The sequence below is a fragment of the Perca fluviatilis genome, chromosome 13 (genome assembly GCF_010015445.1).
Source record: "Perca fluviatilis chromosome 13, GENO_Pfluv_1.0, whole genome shotgun sequence".
Taxonomy (NCBI): domain Eukaryota; kingdom Metazoa; phylum Chordata; class Actinopteri; order Perciformes; family Percidae; genus Perca; species Perca fluviatilis.
In genome coordinates, this window is record NC_053124.1 from 26,764,371 (window position 1) to 26,785,646 (window position 21,276).

A 21,276-nucleotide genomic window follows, 5' to 3' on the forward strand; every position below is an offset into this window, starting at 1 on the left:
TTGTTTTCTTTTTTTTTTGTAGAACCAAATTGCCATTGCTGGAGTAATTGACCTGGGAACAGTGGAAACATTCCCAGTGTTCCAAGCAGCCCAACGTGGTCTTATTGACCAGGACACCTGCCATGTACTTCTGGAGGCCCAGCTCATTATGGGTGGGCTCCTCCAGTCGGACTCCCCTCTCAATCTTTCACTGGAACAAGGTCTAGCTCAAGGCCTAATTGACACTCATACCAGACAGTCCCTTTCTGAGCTAGAGAGTGCCTTGCTCTTAGTGGAAAATACTAAGTCTACAGATGACCAAAAACAAAATGCATTGCCAGTAGCTAGAGCCATTGAGTTCGGGCTCATTAGAGAGGATGTGGGACTACGTATTTTAGAACTTCAGATGAACACTGGAGGCCTGAAAAACTCAATGGGAAAAGTTATGAGTTTGGAGCAAGCAGACGACATGAAACTTTTGTCTCCCAGAACCCTCAACAAACTACAGTCAAGGCAACAACATAGAGAGCTGATTGATCCAAACACAGCTGAAAAATTAAACCTATATGAGTTACAACAGCGCTGTGTCCTCGACGATATCTCCGGTCTCCTTCTCCTCCCCGTCAAACAGCAACCTGGAGGAACGGTCTGCCTCCGGTCGGGAAGAAAAGTTGGCATATTCCGCGCAGTCCAGGAAGGTCTGATTGATCGGAAAGTTACTGTACGACTTCTTGAAGCTCAGCTCTTTGCCGGTGGTATTGCTGACCCACGGTCTGGCCACCGTTTGACAGTTGATGAGGCTGTTCGTCATGGGCTTATGGACCAGGATCTAGCCTGTGCCATGTTAGCACGACAGCTGCAAAATGGAGGAATTCTAGACCCTTTCAGTGGAGAACGCCTGGATTTGGAAGAGAGTATTCGCAGGGATCTTCTCTCTCCACGTTTGGCTCTGTTGGTCCTTGAGTCTCTTTGGGCTTTCAGGGGAATACTCTGGCCTGAATCCGGAGAACTCCTGCCCATTGTTGAGGCTCTTCAACAAGGAGTGATCTCAGGAGAGCTATCAAGGAACATTCTAAGGCAGCGACATGCCATTGGGGCTCTATACAACCCAGAAACCCTCCAGGTGCTGCCCCTAAACCAGGCTGCTGAAAAGGCCCTTGAGCCCAGTGTGGTCAGTTTTCTCAAAGACATCCACATCCCAGATGTTCTTTCCAGCATGAACCAGTCAGGCACCCCATCTCTAAACCGCTTGAGCTGGGGTTCCACCAGCTCCTCTCCACCTCCATCCTCTCCTCCACCTTCCTCTTCTCCAGCAGGCTTTGTCTGGGATGCAACATCAACACATGGAATGGATCCTGAACAGCAAGCAAAACACAAGCTGCTGTTTCACCTCATGACTCAAAGCTATGTGGATGCTCATTCTGGAAAACGATTGGTGCTGCTAGATCCTGAGTTGGTGAAGTTGGTCAAAGCTACTGAACTGGTTGCTGGAGACTCTTTATATGGAGACCAAGTTGACCCACAAAGCAGTTTGACCACAGATGAGCAGGGGGAGTTGCAAATGGTGAGAGAGTTTAGTTTGACAGATAAAGAGATGAGTGACAAACAAACTGAGGTTGAAGAAGAAAGTTCAGATATAGTTACACCATGCAAAGAATTTGAGATTAATGTTACAGGTAGTCTAGAAGATAGGTACGATGGAGCAAAGGACAACAATTTGCTGCAAAAACCATCTGTAAGTGTAGAGAGTGATTTAGCCTTTGCAGCGAAAAATGAAATTGGTGTGGATAAAGATGCAAAAGTAAAAGCTCAAAAGAAAGAACTATCCAATCATGAAGGTTTAATGGCTTCAGCTAAAAACATTGAAGGCCCAAATAAGCTGGTAGCAACTGAATCCAAACCCAGGGATAGTAGTGGCCAGGAGACTGAAAGTAAAACCGAAAAAGTAGATGGAAGAACTGCTACGACACAACTCTCAATGTTAAAAGAACCCATCCAACTGGATGCAAAATCTAATGACGTTGAATCAACGCCATCTGATGATAGGAAAGATATAAAGCATTCCCAGACTAAATCAGAAAGGACCAAACAAAAGATGCCTTTAACAGAGACTGACTCGGAGCATACTAAACCTCAGACGAATAGCCTTGAATCAGCAGTGGAGAAGGAAGGGGAAGATGCTGAATTGGCGAGGTTAGTCCATGAGCTCAAACACGGAGGTCTGATGACAGAGGAAGGGGAAAAGTTGCTCCCAGATGAGGCAGTAGCCCAGGGTGTCCTCCCTGGCCACACGGCAGTTAAAATAATGGCTCAGGCAGGTTTGTTTGGGGGTTTCCTAGATGCCAGCAGCGGTGAGTCACTTAGCATGGAGGATGTTATGCAGGAGGGTTTACTAGATGAAGATCTAATGTGGAGTGTCCTGAAGTCAGATAAAACCCTTGCAGGGGTAGTGGATGTAGAGAAAAAGCAGATCTGCGGGGTAAGGGAGGCAGCTCAGACAGGGTTGATCGACCCTAACACCGCTGCTCGACTTCTAGAAGCTCAGGTGGCGTCTGGGGGGATTGTTGACCTGCGTAGGGATAAGAAAGTCTCTGTCACTCTAGCGGCAAACCTGGGACTGATAGAGGAGGATCAAAGGGAAGAACTGGTGATACTAGAGAAAGCATACAAAGGAAAGGATACAGATTCAAAAACAGCCCTCACTAAAGCCAGTTTACAGCTACAGATGGAAGGTGTAATTGACCCAGAGTCCAAGTCTCCCGTTCCTCTGGAGCAAGCAATTCAGAAAGGGTTAATTAAATCCAAGGAGGCTTACCAGGTATTGGCAAGGCAGGTGGCTGAGGGTGGTATAATACATCATGCTTCAGGGATGAGGCTGGCAGTTCCTGATGCTGTAGATAGAGGACTAATGGACCGGTCCATTGCTCCTGGGTTGGAAGAACTAGAGTGGATCTACCAAGGAAAAGTTAGCTCTTCATCTCACCCAGAAGCTGTTGTTTTCCAGGCATCAACAGGGGCCATTTTAGACCCTGACTCTGGATGTAAATTGACATTGACAGAGGCAGTTTCTAAGGGTCTTCTGGATGGGAATATTGCCAGTGAAGCCATGGCTTCCTCTACTGTAACACAAGGAGCAATTGACCCCAAAACTGCACGCATTGTGCCTTATTCTGAGCTTGTAAATCAGGGTAAGATAGATATTGAAACAGGCAAACGCTTCTTGGAGGTGAAACCATTCAGAGGTATTCCAGGTAAACAAACAAATGACAACTTGACCCTTCCTGAGGCAGTTGCGTCAAAGCAAGTGGACCCAGTTCCAGCATTGAGGCTGCTTCAAAGCCAGGCAGACAGTGGAGGGATCATTGATATTAGTACTGGAGAAAGGCTCCCCCTGTCTGAAGCCTGTGAAAGAGGGTTAGTTGAAGACAATATGGTCATGGTTATAGCCACCAACCAGTTTTTGAAAGGAGGCTTAGTTGATCCTGCCACTGGACAACATGTCTCAAGTCTTGATGATGCCATTGCAAAAGGACTGATCTCCAGTGACGTAGCTTCAGAGATCCAGGAGAGATTATCTTCTGTGGAGAAGGAGGGCGAGGAAGGTAGCTCTACACCTGTTGCCTCATCAAATGGTACATACAGCCCTGATGTTACATTGTCAGTGTCAAGCCCAGACAGTCTAGCAGACTGGTCAGACGTAAACACTGAGGGGCCTTCAAGAGCTGCACTTTCAAAGAAAGGTTTAGGAATCACGCAGGACGATGGAACGACATTGACATCTGTAGTATCAGATCAGTCACTGTTGTATGATACTACTACAGAAGAGGACAAAGTAGAAGCACCAGTGTCAGAAAAGGCTTTGATTGAGCCAGACCAATCCATAGACCTCTTGTGTAAGTTTGCTACTAATGTTGAGAAAAGAATTCAGGAAACCATAAAAGAGATAGTACCGCAGGCAGACATCAGTCAATCAGAGCCTCTTCCTAAGCATAAGTTTGATGAGAAAAAGCAAATAGGTGCGAGTGAGACTGATGATAAACAAAAGGGGGAAGTTTACAAAGATGTTGTTGGAGAATCCGGTCAGGTAAATGTCTATGATATTGACAAAGATTCACAGGAAGTGGTCAGAAAAGGAACTGCTAATTTAAAATCAGATGGGGAACCTGTGAAGGTTGGGAAAAAGGAGTGTAGACCCGGTGATGACAGCAAATTAGTGGTTCAGCCTGATTCTGAAGATGGAAACCAGACAGGTTTTGTGGCAGCAGAGATTAGAGAGGACAGAGAAAGCAAAGATGGCACGGAATTGTCGAAATTGAGTGAAGAGAAATCTAGAAAGAGTGATGTGACAGCACAGAGAGATGATGCTGTAGACGAGAAGGGTAATAGAGTGGAGAAAGAGAAACCTTTAAAGATTGAGATCAAATCTAGCACTGGCTCTGAGCAGTCAGACCAGTTATTGACCTCTCCATCCAAAGAGACAGAAAGCAAAAGTAAGAAGAAGAGGAAGAATAAAAAGAACGGAAAGAGTAAAGAAGCAGAGAGAGAACCACACCCTCCAGAGATAAAACATCCATCTCAAATTGATCAAGCTGATGCACATATTGAAGGGCAGCTTGAGGCCATTGACGTTGTCACAAATGAGCTTGCATCACAAAACAAATACGAGAAATCACAGATTCATGGTCAGGCATCTTCCACAGGACAGCCCAGAGAAGGAAGTGAAGCAAAGATTGACAGGAAAGTTGAGGCTGAAAGTGATTTGGTAAAACCGGGACAAGAAGCGGTTCCTGCCACTCTCAAATTCACAGAACATACTATTGAGCCAGAGGAAGATGCGCTAAGAATTGCGTTATCGAAGGATACAGAAAAGGTTGATAAGAGAGAGAAGATAAAAAGAGAGGAGCAGAAAGAGAACGTTGAAGTGAAGGCTTCGGTCTCTCAGCAACCAGAACAGCCAGAGAGCAGTCAGGAAAGGAAGGAGCAAGAATTCCCTCAGAAATCTACTTTACCAAACAACGAGAAAGCAGCCTTGGTACTGAAAGCCAAAGAGAGCATTCTTAAAAAGGTGTTTGAAAAAGGGGTGAGTGACAAGCAGGCTGCTGAGGAGCTGCAGGCACTGCGCAAGGAGGTGGGGAAGAAGGAGAGTCAAGGCTCCACTGTAAAGGCACAAACTCTGCCTGCAAAGGCTGATGGAGGGAAGAGTGATGATGTCAAAGATGATGGTGTCAAGAGACCCAGTGGTTCACCAAAAGAGAGTGAGGAAGAGGTGAGCGTCAAAGAAGACGAAATGAAATTAACGAGGGTCAAAGAAGACAAGACTGTGGAGAAACCTTCTGTCAAGGAGGACTTGGAGACCAAACTATTGGAGACTTCTTTGATTCAGACAGAGGAGAACAGGAGTTCTGGAAAGGAAGACATTGAAACCGCTCCATCAGTCCAGCCTAAAGAAACCCAGCAGAGTAAACGAAGAAAGAAGAACAAGAAGACCAAGACTTCAAACGTGACCGACAAAACTGAGCCTGATTCTGAGAAATTACCGACTGCTGAAAAAGTGGATTCTCAGGTGACAACAACACAAATGACCACAGAATCTACAATGGCAAAATCAGCTCTGACTGATGGTCAGTCAGCCAGTGGTGTCATCAGACCTTTAGTTGGTGAGAAGGCAATTGCAATGGAGGCCTCTGTAATTAATGTTAAAGGAGCTGAGACTAGTCAACGAAGTCCACCATATTTATGTAAATCAGAAGAACCCAGTTCTCACATTGAGGAACCCTTACAATTAGCAGGGCTTACATCTATCGGGAAAGAAGAATCCCATTCAGAAACCACAAATGCTGGCGAATCCACTGACATTGCTCACAAGGCCGTCACGTGCAAACCAGACATCCAACCCACAGCTCGATCCATGGCTCCTGGCACACAACCAGATAAAACAGCAGGGAAAGGTAAAAAGAAGAAAAGGCACCAACCACCTGAAGATAAGAGCGCCAATGTTCCCAAATCCAACTCTTTAAAAGACCAACAGCAACATGTTGAGTCTCCAGAATCAGCACCTTCGCTCTCAGAAGATGCATCAACTGAGTCTGAATCACCTGGAGTCCCCGAGTCTGACACAGCCTCTGAGAGTTGGGGTGAGGGAGAGGATGATGTCGGGGAGAGTCGAGAAATTGGGTCAAACAAAGAGGGGACAACATCCACGACTGGCAAGGTAAGAAGTAGTACATCATTTGTGAAGGATATAGATGTATTTACAATAAATTATCTGCTGCATGCATTTATACACATATTTTTTTCCTATTCCCACAGTCATCACTGATGCGTCAGGAGTGCTTAGAGCACGACCAGCAAATTGTAGCCCTGGTCTCCATGGTAAGACACGTTGAGGTCCGACTCAAACAGCAGCAACAGCAGTCTGTTGGCCGCAGCCTCATCGCCTTGGATGACATCATCAGACAGACAGAGGTGAAAGAATATACATATTTAACTGGTATGCTGTTATATTAATGTGACGGCAGCCCACACCAGTGTAGCTTTTATGACGCTTATTTTTATTATTGCAGTTTCAGTTGTGAAAGTTGTGTATTTGGTTTCCAGTGTGAGACACAAAAGCGGATTTAAGGATTAGTCTCTTAACAAACCACTTTTTGTTTTCTTTACCTTATCCCTCTCTCAGACTCTGGACCTTGAATTGCGTGACTTGGAGCCTGCGATCAACAAGGAAGTAAAGGCTGCTGAAGAGCTGTTGAAGCCCCAACCCAAAGACGTTCCTCCGCAGCTCCTATTGGCCCTGGAGAAGGACAGGCGGAGCTTGGCTCGAGGGTATGATGCTGCCAGAGCACTTTCTGAGGACATTCTGCAAAGTCTAAGAGACCATAGAGACTCTTATAAGGTAAGAGTTTAGAAAAAACAAGAAAGGTTGCTCATTTGTTGTAGAAGTGGCTTGGAACCATTATTCACATGTTTTCTAAGTGTAGATGTTTGAATTTAATCACTCTGTCATTTTTCTCAGGAGGCAGTAACAGCCGAGCAGAAGTCACTGGGAGGACAAGTGGAGAGTCTGCTCTCTTGGTTAATGGAGACCGAGGCTCAGATGGATGGAGGTATGGCGGGGATGGAAAAGATAGAGACCACAGAGAAAGATGACAATCGTGATCATCTCACACAGCAGCTGAATCTCTGCAAGGCAAGTTGTCCAAACTAAAGAAAAATGTTTTGATAATGCTCCTTTTTGAAGGAATGCATAAAAGTGTATTATGATTCAACATAGACATTTTGTAACACTTGCAAGACTATTACTCAGTGCTAACTTAAACAAGGATAAGCGGCTTTCACACCGCCGCCCTGTAACTCGCCGCCTCCATTATTTTAATGAGGGGAAGGCATTAGAGGGGAAGCAGGTTTGATCGCGGCAGTAGGGTAAGAAGCGGTTACCGCCCACATGAACATGCACAGATTCTGCTCTGTACCCCGTGCTGTACTTCTGGCGACAACCACCGGGCGGCAGGAACCGCTTTTAAAAATGCAGGTAGGCGGTTGTCAGGGCGGTATCTGCACGGTGGTGTGAAACCAGCTTTATAGGAATATCTAATTTACCCCTTTTCTTTCTCTTTCCTTTAAGGAGCTCCAGTCCTCTCTGGTGGCTCGCTCCAGTGAGGTCAACAACACTGCCTTTGACATTCAGGTGTTCATCTCGGAGCGGGCCCAGGACCTGGCCCCTGAGCAGAGCAGGCAGCTTCTGGGGAAGCTCCAGCAGCTCCAGAGGACCTTCCACTTAGCATCAGGCAAAGCCCAGGCCTGGGCCGATGCCCTCTCTGCGCAGAAAGAGAGGGAGGAGGAATGGCAGCGCGCAGAGAGGAAAAAAAAAAAAAAAAAAAGAAAAAAAAAAAAAGGGGGAGGGAGAGAGAGGTTTGGAAAAAGATGATTGAGTCGGATTGGTTTGAATTCCGCTTTTTTTCAATTCATTACTAGTTCCATATTTTATATTTTCACTTATTTAACCTGTTCTCATCATTTCATAGCTTGATAGCAACCCACTGCTGCTCTTGTTGCGGAAGCTTTGCCACTTAACATGGACAGTATCACCATCCTCACTACTACTACATCAGCTTTTTTTATGCAAGCGTGTTTGCTACTCTGCATGTCTCTATAACATGTGTTTTATTAACCTGTTTGCCTTGCTGTTCCAGATTGCCACTGAAGGAAATCGCTTGTGTCACGGCGGTAAAGGCTAGAGAGATTTGATAGCAGAAAAGCCTCGCTGGCTACAGCGCTTAACTGTTTTTTCTCTTGTCTCACCTAAATACAGTGGAGAAAGAGGAAAAACAGCAAATAAACATATTTGTTTGATTTCTCTCTTTATTGTTTGTTGTTGCTTGACCAACATGTTGATGTGATCTGTGTGTGTGCGTGTGTGTGTGTGTGTGTGTGTGTGTGTGTGTGTGTGTGCGCACGTGTGCGCGTGCGTGCGTGTGTGTAAGCGTGAACTCTGGACACAAACTGCTCAAAGCTTGGCAAAGTGTGCTCAACACAAGAATGTTAATTAGTGTGCCCTTATTCGAAGAAGTAGAAAAACAAGTGGTTAAACCAAAAATGCAAAATGATCTGTTCCTGTTTCTTCTTCCAGTTCAGTTGTTACTCGTGTCATTATCCGTTTCCTCACATTGTCTTTCTTTGTGGGTCTTTTTTCTTCCTTCTCTCCTCATTCATTTCTCTCAGGTGGTTCAACAGCAGAAAGCTGAATGCTCTCAGAAAATAGAAGGCCTAACCATGTGGTTGGCTGGAGCTGCCAGCTTGCTGGCCAGTCAGATCGGTGGAGCAGAGTCAGGTGACGTGAACGTCTTGCAAGAGAAGCAGAAAAGACTCAAGGTATGAAACTGTCATCTCCACATCTAGAATGTAGGCCACGTGAAATGAATAATAAGAACATTCAGCCGACTATTATTTTCTAATCTAATATTGACATTTTAACTCACTGTATTTAGAAGCCATGGTCATCCTCACTGTCTCAAGCCCATCTATAGTTGGGGATACTTGCATGTGTTGTTTGCTAGGTGAACATCTTTACTTCTTTGACCAAGTCAAATTTCCCCTCGCTCTGCAGGAAGCACAGAAGGACCTCAAGACCAAAGGGGAGGGCATCGCCGAGGCTATCCGCTCTGCGGAGGAGCTCCTGGCAGACCGAGGAGGAAGTCTGAGCCCAGAGGAGAGGGAGAACCTCCAGGGGGCGCTAACAAGAATGAAGGAGCAGTACAGTGCCCTGAAAGATTCAGCAAACACGTCACTGTCAAAGCTGGACACAGCCATCAACACAACTGTACAGCAGAACACACAACGGGTAAGAAGATGAGTGGTTATAGGTATACATATTGTACCATTTTTTTTTTTTTTATTGTTTACTTGTGTGATTATTTTTTTTTTTCTTGTATTCAACCTCTTTTCCTCTTCTCTCCGTCAGGCAAAGGCTGTGGAGGATCTCCAGGAGACCCAAGGCCAGATAGACTCTCTGCTGAACGAGTTGTCCTCCCTTAACCAACCAGGCGGGAGAGGAGCTGGATCTGGAGTGGCCCAAGATTTTACTGATGCAACATTCTCACAGCCAGAGGGCGCTTTAATGTCACGCACAGAGATGCTGCAGGTTAGAAGCTCTACTTTATGTGTAGCACATTTTGACTTAAGCATCGTACAACGTTACCAAGTACCTATAACTTTGGACCTCTCTCCCAGACGGAGCTTCAGCAGCTCCAGTCTCAGCAGGCACAGCTACTCCAGATCACACAGTCGACTCGCTCCCTTCTGGACCAACCGGACTCCACTGTTCCTCCCGAAGAGAAGCAGCGTCTCCGAGCTGCCCTGGATCAGCTGCAGGCCCAGCACCAGGACAAGCTGCAGAGCTGCCAGGTACTCAAAATAAATACTGATGTGCATGTTAAGTCTACAGCAGTCTATATCCACGATGTTCCACTTCCGGTATTGCTCCGGTGCCGCCGGAAAATCCTCTGGATGTTCCTCTTTTCAGCCGGTTGACCGTCACCTTCCTCTTTCTTTGTGTTGTAATTTTAAACTCTGGTGGATTTCTGAGGACTATGGTTAACTGCTCCTCAGACCTCTGCAGGGTAAATCCAGACAGCTAGCCAGACTATCTGTCCAATCTGAGTTTTCTGTTGCACGACTTAAACAGCCTTTGAAAGTACACGTTTCACCAAAGTTCCTTCCCGAGGCTATTTTGCAGCGGCACCGTGGCTCTATCCGGCGTGTAGCACCGCCCAAGACGATTGTGATTGGTTTAAAGGTGCCCTGCCACACGTATTTCATTAATTTGTGGTAATTTCTGAAGTTCTACCATGGACATTTTTTGTGGAAAAAATGCCTTGGTTAGCTTGTTTCAAGCCATTCTAGCATGGTATAGAAATATTACAGGAAGACTCAGCTCGATTTGTGCCAGTTCTCATTAATATTCAACAAGCTAAGCTGTTTGAATCTGATTGGCTAACAGCTAGCCAATGAGAGCCTGGCTGTCAGAATCCTTTACCCAGCCCAACTGGGCGATCTAATGAATAGTAATGAGCTCAGGCAGTATGATGTCAGACTGACCAGCTTTTGTAATTGGCATGATTTCTCTGCTTATTTCTTTTCAGTGGCTAGAGCTGACAGAAGAGGCAGCAGTTCATTTTCACATTCACAACATAACACAAACACATATGGACCCTAACATATTTTAAAAAATGCAAGGAAAAACGGTTTTGTATGGCAGGGCACCTTTAAAGAAATGCCAATACGTTTTTTCTCCCAGGTCTGGCAATGCGACACTATGTCTACAGCAAGTCCTCCTGACCTGTCTTATGAGCTCAATGGGGGTCTCTGATTCTCATTTTAATTTTATGAGAATAAAATTCAACATGGTCAACAAAATGTGGCAATGCACCTTTTTAAATTTAAGTGATGGGGATAAATGAGTCCATTATATTCTCACTTTTTTTTCTTGTTATTTTCTTATAAATTAGTTAACTGACTGTTACTGTTGTAACTATTTCTTCTAGGACCGTCTGAGGAAGTCTGAGGCTCTGAAGGATGAGCTGACGAAGTTCCTCCAAGAACATGGAAGTCTGGGTACCTGGCTGGAACAAAATGAACAGGAGCTCTGTTCCTTAGGGGAAGGAGAAACCGATGCACAAGGACTGAAGGGCAGGCTGGAAGAGCACAGAAAGGTATGCACGTTAATAACGTAATGGAAATGTATCTATTCACTGTTTTATGTTATTATTTCACCTTTTTTTAATATGTACATATGCAGCTCCTAGCTTACTCACAAACATGAGTGTGTGAGTTTATCATTACCATTGAACAGGCTCCAGATGTTCCACAAGAGGGAGCTGTTCAGTCATGTCAGACCAAATTTACACAACCTATGACACTCACAGGGAAGAAAGAGCCGCAGCACTTTAGAGCAGCAGATAGAGAGAGACATGTTGTTGATGTTGCCACCCAGGAAAAAAAATGAATAGCAGCACAGTCGTATAATATGGTGTTGCAAAGAAAGTAAGAGCACACCCCTGGGACAGTGTGAACACTGCACTCTTCATAATATTGATAAAAAAGAATGCTACAGACAACAACTTACATTTTTTACAGTTTCAAAAAACGGGGCGACCTCTAGTTCACCCAGTAAGAGCGTGCGCCCCATGTAGGCTGAGGCCTTTGCAGCGGTGCGGGTTTGAATCCGACCTGCGGCCCTTTGCTGCGTGTCATCCCCCATCTCTCTCCCACCTTTTCCTGTCTATCCACTGTCACTCTAAAATAAAGGGAAAAAAGTCCCACAAAAAAATCTTTAAAAAAACTTGGACACATACACACTCAGCAGCTCTACAAAATATTCAAAAACAGCAGTTTTAAGAGTCATTGTTACTACGTGGCCTTAGTATCAGAACGTCTACATCTGCAGGTTCAAACTGCTGCTGCTGCTGCTGCTGTTACTTTCCTTGCCTGTACTGTAAATGGGGCAAGTTGCCCTGCAGGTTTGAAAATGCTGTCACTGTGGCTCTACAGAAATATCACTGACTGCATCTGAGCCCAGTGTAGCGGAGTAAAAACACACACTGACCAACTATGCTTTTTTTTCACCTTTAATTACCCATGGAAGACTGAGTTTCCATGCTCAGTTTCCATCCATCCATACGCCCTGACATGCCCTGATTCACACTCACACATTCTCATCTGGGAGCCACTGAGAAACTCTACTGAAGCAATTGTCTTGTTAAAAGTCCCTTGATATCAGATTTGCAGTGTTTTATATCCTGTCCTAGCTATTCTGGGCATTTGAACTAAGGACCTGCTGGTCATGATCATGCTTTCCATTAACACTCAGGTTTTTAACTAAATGTACGTGTATGAATGTGTTCACAAATGACCTGTAAATGTCTCTGTATTTCCAGCTTGCTGAAGATGTAATTTGCCACAAGGCAGACCTGCGGTTTGTTTCCATCTCCGGTCAAAAGGTTCTGGACTCTGTACAAGGAGCTCTGGAGCAAGTTGGTGGTTCAGACCCAGCTCTGGACAACACCAAGCAGCTGGTAACTGACAAACTGCAGGATGCTAACCACAGATACACAACCCTACACACCAAGGTGAGGGTTACAAGACATTCTGAGAAAGGGTTATCAATTGTGCTTGATTAATTAGTTATTGCATTTTGTCTTGAATTCATACAAATGTTTGACATTCTTTGTGTGCAGTCAACAGAGTTGGGCGGCCGTTTGTCCGGCCTGTTGGAGAGGTACCAGCAGTACCAGGATGAGGTCGTCTCCCTCCACTCCTGGCTCAGCACTCAGGAACAGAACCAAAGCATAGCCAAGCCCAGTGGGGAGACAGACCCCCAGAACCTGGAGAACACACTACGACAAGTACAGGTGAAGCCCAGATTGCACACATTGAGATAAACAAAACAATAAGATGAGGCAGAAGGCAGAAAAAGATTTCCGGAGACTGGAAAAATGTAATTCATGACTCCTTTCCCAGTCACTACATCATGTTGAGTTCTGACCAAAAATTTAAATTGATTCAAAAAGATTAATGTCTGGAAAAAAAGGAGTGGAACACTAAAATGAAAAGTATGTGGAAACATTGTCTTGGTTTTTTTTTTTAATTCCTTCTCAGCTGTAGACATTGAATTTTGACTCCAAGTCTGTCATCTGTCCTCAGCTGCTGCAGGACGAGCTGGCTGAGCGTTCGGTGCAGCTGCAGAAGGTGAAGAGAGCAGGAAGAGATCTGGTCAGCACAGATGAGTCTCCTTCCCTAAAAGCTGTTGACATCCTCTGTGCAGCAGGTAACTTATCTCACTTAATCTGCCCCTCCTTAGTCTTATCCACAAACCACTGACTCTGACTGGGTTTGTTGTCTCAGTCTGTGAATTTTTCAGTGTCAAAACAAGCACTCACAAATGGACATTCATAATGTGCATTAGAGATGTTCCGATACCGATACCAGCGTGGTATCTGGATCGGAGTTAATGCACCGATCCGATACCACGTAATAAAGCCCTGAAGAAAATCTATGTTAAAGTAGTTTATTTATGTTCTTTTTCCGTTATAACAGACTGTCCAACTGGAGAATAAAAGAAAGTTCTGTGGCGTGCATTGTTTGTATTTGTTCATGTTTCACAAAGAGTTTAACCTGAGCCAGACAGACAACAAAGATAGAAATGATATTACATCCATACAGGGATAGTAGTATACAGTTGTTAAAACATAATAAAATATATGACACACTGGTATCGGATCGGTACTCGGTATCGGGCGATACGCAAGTTGAGGTATTGGGATCGGTATCGGGAAGCAAAAAATGGTATCGGGCCATCTCTAATGTGCATTTGTGAGTGCTGTGCTGTGAATGCTGTTTGCATTTAGCAAATGTAAATGGACCGATGTAAAAATGACGAATAAAGGTCATGTTTTTATTTTGCTTTTTAGATGGTTTAGAGAAGAGGTTCGGCTCCCTCTCTGCGTCTGTGTCAGAACGGGCCGAGCAGCTGCAGACAGCTGTGGCCCAGTCGGTCAGCGTCCAGGAGGGCTTAAAGGGTCTGCTGAGCTGGCTGGACAACCTGGTTCTGAATCCTGGTTCTGTAGAGCCCTCCGCACAGGCTGTACAAGACGCCCTGACACAGAACCAGGTAGGAGCAAACCCAGAGGAAACTCTGCAGGTTTCCTTAGTGAATAGAATGATTGCACAACTTTAATGGCCACAAAATCTTGCTGGTGATTGCATTCTCAATTTATTTAACCACAACTTCTCCTCTTCTTTCCCCAGAAACTTCGCCAGGAGCTGCTGTCCAGACAGGGCAGCGTGGAAGCAACACGAGACTCTGTTTCCAAACTCCTTAAGAGCTCTGACGCCTCCACGGCCTCTGGCCTCCAGGGCGCTTTAGATGAACTGACCCAGCGCTACGCTGCAGCACAGGCTAGCCAGGCCGAGAGGGAAGCTGAGCTCAAAGGACTGCTGCCCCGGCTGGAGAGCTACGAGCGGCTGGGGACTGACCTCCAGGTCTTCACCCAGAGCCGACTGAAGGCTCTGAGCCCCGCCGGCCAGCCAGACCGCAGCGTGGATGACTACAGGCAGACCATTGAGGTCCGTAGAGTTATAGGATTTCTCAAAGCCTCTCAGGGCATCAGTAGTTGAGTTATACTGTCGGTCTATTCACCACTTTTGTCCTGTGTGTCTTTTCTCAGGAGGTCAGGTCCGAGCTAGAGCAGGAAGCTGGCCAGCTGAAATCCTTCTGCAACCTCGGCACCGAGCTCAGCCAATCAAAAGCTTTCAATAACACTCAAAGCTTATTGGATAATGTCAAAGGGGTGTCTGATGAGTTCATCCAACTGGAAGCCAATGTCAACAAAAGGTAAAAATGTTAACTGATAACATGTTAGAAGTGGCTTTTTGTAGTATTCGGCCATAAATGTGGAGTCTTAACAATCGGCCTTAATTTACATGACTTTGCTGAGGAAGGTTTTGTCCTTTTTTGTCCTAGTTCAAAATAAATCAAAATGTATTTATATAGCACTTTACAGCAACCAGCAGGTATCCAAAGTGCTTAACATCAGAAACTTTTTTTTTTTATAGAAAAACAAAAATAGATACAAATCAATGTTCTTGGCTTTAACATGGTTGATTATGTATTACATATAAAATGGGAGTAATGGGAATAATTATCTTTAAAATTTAAAATATTTCAACTGCCTAAATCGTTTTATTCCTTCTTATGAATTCTGCAGTTTACCATAAATGACACAAGGGGGCACCAAATGCAAAGCTGTTAGGAATCTATAGATCATCAGGCTGTATAGTTTTTGATGTTGAAATATGGCTAGGGTCAATTCCAGTTCAACTGAAAACAAACCAGAAAACCTTTTAGAGCCAGAAATGAAATGATGATTTGATTAAATATGATAGGCTTACTTGTAAAAAAAACAAAACAGAAAAAAAACACTGACAGGTTCTGCTGTGACTATGCTGCTGGCATTTCCAAAATTTGATTTCTAAATTTGTAGCCTTCATGGAGCACCAGTTGCTATGCCTACCCTGTCTGACGTAATTTCAGCCTGTCAGAGGGGGACTGGGAATTTATAAATACCATCTGCCTGGTGCAGATATATTAGATTATACTTGAGTTTGGTCAGCCAGTCACGGAACAACAAACAACATAGGCTGTTGGATTGACATATTTAGACATGTCCTGATCAGATATTAAAAGAAAAAGAACGTGGTCACTTATCTATAATCTAAAACACAGCTGTCAGCAGGTTATCTTAGTAACCTTGTTGCACTCATAGAAAATACTGTACATGATGTACATGTAGGGGATTATTTGCGGTGTTGCATGATGTTTCACAGCAGTTGGTTACTGTACAGTGTGTTTGTGTGTGTGTGTGTGTCTAGTGTATGTGTGTGGCCAGTGTGAGCTGATGAGCAGGCCTGGGTGCTAATATAAGCAGAGTGGACATGGCTCATTGTCCGTTCTATAAACGGCCTACTCGGATGACTCCAAGCCTCGAATCCCGAGGGGGAGAAAATAGCAGCATGATAATGATACTGCTCCATGCCAGACGACTTCTCAGGGCTGTTTTGTCTACGGGCAGTCAGCACTTTTCCTGCCGTAGCTCAAGAGAGAGAGAGGGAGGTCAAGGCTGCGCTAATGCTGGCCAGAGTGAACCTTGAATAATAATAATCCCTATCAGTAGTGCTTTGGGTATTATTATTATTTTTTTTTTTTAGAGAATATGATGTAGGAACATCTTAAGAGAGACTAATGTTCTAATGCTTTATTTTGCATTGAAAACATAAAAATGTGATTTAAAGCTGAATTTTCTCTGCTCTGTCCTCACCTTGTCCTCTTTTCTTCTCCACCTTTTCCTTATCTCCTCCTCCTTATCAACTCCTCCTCGTCCTCGTTTAATCACTGCTCCCTACCTTCTCTTGTTGTTCTTCATACCATGCTCGATTCCTCCCCCTGCCCTCCTCTGTTGTCCTCTCACAGGTTTGCTGCCATCCAGACCTGCGAGCAGCAGCTGCTGCAGTTCCGCGGCCTCTCTGGCTCTCTCCTCAGGTGGCTTCAGACAGCACAGGACCAGCTGCCGTCCAAAGAGGCCAACCTCAACACAGAGGGCCTGCAGAGGAGAGTGCAGCAGCTCAAGGTGTGTGTGTGTGTAATAATTAATACACAAAATATGAATCAAAAACCCTGCATCCACCGGTTTTACCTAAACAGGTGGGAAACATTTAGTGCACATGCTGTTTGAATCCAGTGACTATATCACGTGCTCTTAAAGCTCAATGACTCAGCAAAATGCTTTTTTTTGCTTCAGGACTTGCTAAATGACTGGGAGTCACAGGGATCAAGAGTTCAGGAGCTGAACAAGACGGGCTCAGAGCTGGAGTCCCTCATCATCGACATCACCACTCCTCAGACCAAAACTGGTAAGAGCAAAGATGGAGACGCCACCGAACACATCAACTCTCCCCCTGTTTAAATGACTTATTTTCCTTCTGAGAGCATCTCTGTAAGTGATCTGAGGTGACATTAACAGATGATGTAGGTGGGAGGAAGAAAATCATAAAATGATTTGACCCAAGAGAAACACAGAACTGAAAAATAAATCCTGAACACAGTGGAGCAGGGAAGAAGGCATTATGCATTAATAATTCATTTACTTATGGTAAGCTGTCATGGCGAAGCTGTCATGGCAGGTTTGATAATGTCACAGCAATTATAATGTTCTTATAATCTTATAATTATAATCCAAAACGTTATCTGCATGTTTTTTTAAATTGCACAAGGGCCAAAAAGGCAGGAAACTTTGCAATAAAATGCAGTGAAATACAACCTAACCACAAACTAAGACCTTCTTTCTCCAGTTACTTTCTCCTCTAAAAGTCCCATGATTAGTAGTTCCTATATACAGTTCATAAGTGCATGGTTAAATCTAAGCAAGCTAATGTTTTTTTTTTGTTTTTTTTTTGTGGAAGGCAGAATGAAATATAATTTATGTTAAGTTACAAAATAAAATGTAAAGGAAGCAGAAAGGTTTGTTGGTTTTTATGATTGGATCAGAAAGCAGCTATTACATACATGGATGTTTGTATAAATGTTGCTTTTGATTCTTCCATTAAACATCTGTGTTGTTAAAGACTATGGGTATGATCCATGTCTTTCTCACCACTCTTGTCAGTTTTCACGGCTTTTGTGCAACGTCCCCAGTTCTCCTGCTGTGCGCTCTGAAGTATTTGTGAGGCTTCCTGGTGCTGTTGAAAGTTTGTGTCAGAACTTTAAATGTGTCCACAATTTTTGGTAAATCGCTGGTCCTGTTTTGTGTGTGTGACCATGCTTGCATGAGTGTGTTGTAGTGCCACTGTCTCAGTCAGGTGTGTGTCTTTCTCCCAGGTGCTCCTCAAATCAATGGCTCAGCCGGTCCCAGCAGTGTCAATGGCATTCACACCTGTAAAGGTGAGCTCTAGCCCCCTCTCTCTCTCTCTCTCTCTCTCTCTCTCTCTCTCTCTCTCTTCCTCTTTTTATTTATTAAGATAAATTTGAACACCAATTGAATTGTGCTTCAGCTACTGTATGTTGGTGTTTATAGTTTTCTCTTTGAGAGATTACTTTCTGTTTGACTGTTTCCAGTGTCCTGTCTCTGTCAGCTGTCTGTCCATGCAAAACATCTGTCAGTGGCAAATTTGTTGAATAAAAAAAAACACACATTTTTATCAGGGTCTCCCTTCATCTAGGCTGTCCTGATCTACCTGAACTACACACCTGTGGGCTGATAACAACTGTAGTTCTTATTATAACTAGATCTGTCGACTTATTCTATTAAGATTTGCATCTGATTCCTGTGTCTGCCCTGCTGCTAATCTCTCCTCCGATTTTCTCCCTGCTCCTATTGTGCCCGCAGACCTGACGGAGCTCCAGGTAGCCGTATCTGATGTAAACGGTCGATATGACACGCTGGGCGGGGAGTTAAAGGAGCGCCTTGGTCGCCAGAAGACCTCGCTGGAGCTGAGGCAGAAGGTCAGGCAGGGCACCGATGAGCTGAAGAACTGGCTGACAGACAGAGAGCACAGCCTGAAAGAGGGACAGACCGCCTCCCCCTCCAAACCTGAGGTGGTACGCGCCCAGGCCGAGGAGAACAAGGTGGGTCCATCTACCTATCATCATTTTATCACCCTTTTTCTGCATTAGCACTGAACACCATACAGTAAAATCACCTGGTATACATTATAATCTTTTCCCATTTCTAAAACAGATTTCTAACAAAAAAAAAACTTTTTCCATTTTCAGTTTTGAATATTGCAGCAGATAATGTAGTGCCCAAATTGACACAAACATTGTCTTATCTGCTTATATCCAAACTCACACATCAACACTCATGTTTGCTTTATCTAATTTATTTTAATGCGTCTCTTGTTTAAGTTTAAGTTGATGTTTGAAGTCCTGCCACGGCCTTCTTCCCTTTCTTCTTTAGGCTCTGCTTTCAGAGCTGGCGGACCACTCTGGAAAGGTAGAGGAGCTGAAGAGCACGCTGAGGAAGCTGATCGCTGACAATCCTGATTCTCCTGAGGCAGACACCTGGAGACAGCAGCTGCAAGAGATAGGTAGGTGCTGCAGATGACAAAAAATATGTAAGGGACATATGACAAGATGATAAGACCGACATTTTACAGAAACTGACTAGAAATCTGACTCAACTAATGCAGATGGCCACAGGCAAAAACTAGATTAGAATTTTGGGTAAAGGCTAATTGCAGTACTTATAGCACCACGTTACAAGTAAAGGAAGAGCTATTATGAAGATAGTATATTTTGTCAGAACCCGAGGCAGTCCTGTGGAGGTAACATGTATAAGTTAGTGATACAGAGATCTGAGCTCAAAGAGTCATCCATTTAGAGGAATGTGATCTGTGAGAACAGTCAGTGAGTTTATGTCGCCTTATGTCTGTCTTGTTTGTATTTTTTTTATAGTCGTATTGTAAGAGCTTGCTTAAGGGCTAATGAAAATATTTGGAGTAGATGTTAATGGTTCTTTTTTACATTATACATGTGCAAAAGGCTGGATATATGGGACGGCTGTGGCTCAGGAGGTTGAGCGGGTGTCCTTGGGCAAGATTCTGAACAAATTGTTCCCGAAGGCTGTGCCATCGGTGTTCGAATGATTAGATTAGATCCCGATTAGCAGATTGGCACCTTGCATTGCATCAGTGTATGAATGTGCGTGTGAATGGGGTAAATGTGGCATGTAATGTAGAGCGCTTTGAGTGGTCGGAGGACTAAAAAGGCGCTATACAAATGCAAGTCCAAGTCCACATACTTATGGGACACAATGAATATATATTTGTAAATGCTTTTTGGCTTCTAGCAAGAAAGCCATCACGCGGATATCGCTGCAGGCAAACCTTCCAACAAAGGATGACAATGAACTGTATTGAGGAACTAACTTCTTACCTTAAGACTACAATATAACAACAATGTAAAACACTAGATAGTATTATTTTGCCCATGTCAACCCTCTCAATTTGCTTAAAAAAATAAATAAATAAATAAAGTTGCAGTAAAAAGGGGCACTTCAAAACTGAGAAAAGAAGGAAACAAGATTAGGCATTATTATTGTGGTGTGTTTTTGCAAACCATTTTAAACGAAAGCGGCACAGTGCCTCAGGATTTGTAATATTTTTTCTTAGAGATGGCGGGGAACAGAGATCAATATCATCCAGGGAGAGAGTGGGAAGTGTTCCTGTCAGAGCTATTTGTTCGCTGGCATACTTGATATTTTTCACCAGGGCCTCCTATGAGGTAACCGAGACAGAAATATTTAAGGTGAAATCCAACAAGGGAGCCTTTATATTTCATATTTTAATAATACCTTTTCAAAGCCATGTGGACTGAATGCAAACACACACACAGACACACACACACACACACACACACACACACACACGGATGGATGCCCAGAACATGAGTCAGAGAGGGAGAAAGAGACAAGAGAAGTGAGAGGAGGGACAGAGCAAGACAATTGTCTAATTGTTATGTCCGTTTTCTTCACATTAAATCAAGTTTGGTTTCATCACCATCACTGATATCATTTCTGATTAGCCTCATTTACAGTACTGTACAGTATGACATTAATGTAATGTTAACACCCTTATAAGAAAAGCAAGGAAACAAGACAGAAAATGTGTAACAATGAATATGCTGTATGACATCCTGCAACCCAAAATATATATATATATATATATATATATATACACACACACACACACACACACACACACATATTCATCAACATTTTGCATCACCCACTCCTGCTTCGATTGCTTATTTCCCCAGACTCCCGCTGGCAGACGGCCAATCAGACTGCAACCCAGAGGCAGATGGAGCTGGAGACGTGTGCCGATAGGCTGGGCAGCTTTGCTTCAGCCGCCAGTCAGCTGGGCCCGTGGCTGAGAGAGAAGGAGCTGATGATGAGTGTGCTGGGACCGCTGAGCATCGACCCCAATATGCTCAACACACAGAAACAACAAGCACAGGTACTGTATGTGACCGAAGACAGAATCTCAGAGATAATACCAAAAGGTACATGTACATGTACGTGCACACAATGTGGTGATCTTGATAGAAAATCCAGCGTGAGGAGAAATGCATCAAAGAAAACGACAGAATGTTGAGAACAACTGATACTGTATGTGTTAATAATTTTCTGCGCTTAATGAACGGTAAACTCTTTTAATTCATGCATTAGATTGGATGTCTATTATTTTGAC

At 44.0% G+C, this 21,276-nt stretch overlaps 1 protein-coding gene across 1 annotated transcript in view; it reads left to right on the top strand.

Annotated features, from left to right (window-relative positions):
- Nucleotides 1–21,276, top strand: part of LOC120570886 (microtubule-actin cross-linking factor 1-like) — a 124,751-nt gene that overhangs the window by 36,609 nt on the left and 66,866 nt on the right. Inside the window, 23 exon segments of the mRNA XM_039819503.1 lie at nt 23–6,190; nt 6,289–6,444; nt 6,656–6,871; nt 6,992–7,165; nt 7,601–7,835; nt 7,838–7,887; nt 8,698–8,847; nt 9,083–9,316; nt 9,437–9,616; nt 9,706–9,879; nt 11,019–11,186; nt 12,411–12,602; nt 12,711–12,884; nt 13,177–13,300; nt 13,944–14,143; nt 14,281–14,598; nt 14,700–14,866; nt 16,502–16,658; nt 16,830–16,941; nt 17,906–17,968; nt 18,414–18,652; nt 18,984–19,113; nt 20,843–21,042. Coding sequence (XP_039675437.1) covers nt 23–6,190; nt 6,289–6,444; nt 6,656–6,871; nt 6,992–7,165; nt 7,601–7,835; nt 7,838–7,887; nt 8,698–8,847; nt 9,083–9,316; nt 9,437–9,616; nt 9,706–9,879; nt 11,019–11,186; nt 12,411–12,602; nt 12,711–12,884; nt 13,177–13,300; nt 13,944–14,143; nt 14,281–14,598; nt 14,700–14,866; nt 16,502–16,658; nt 16,830–16,941; nt 17,906–17,968; nt 18,414–18,652; nt 18,984–19,113; nt 20,843–21,042 — 9,981 coding nt within the window.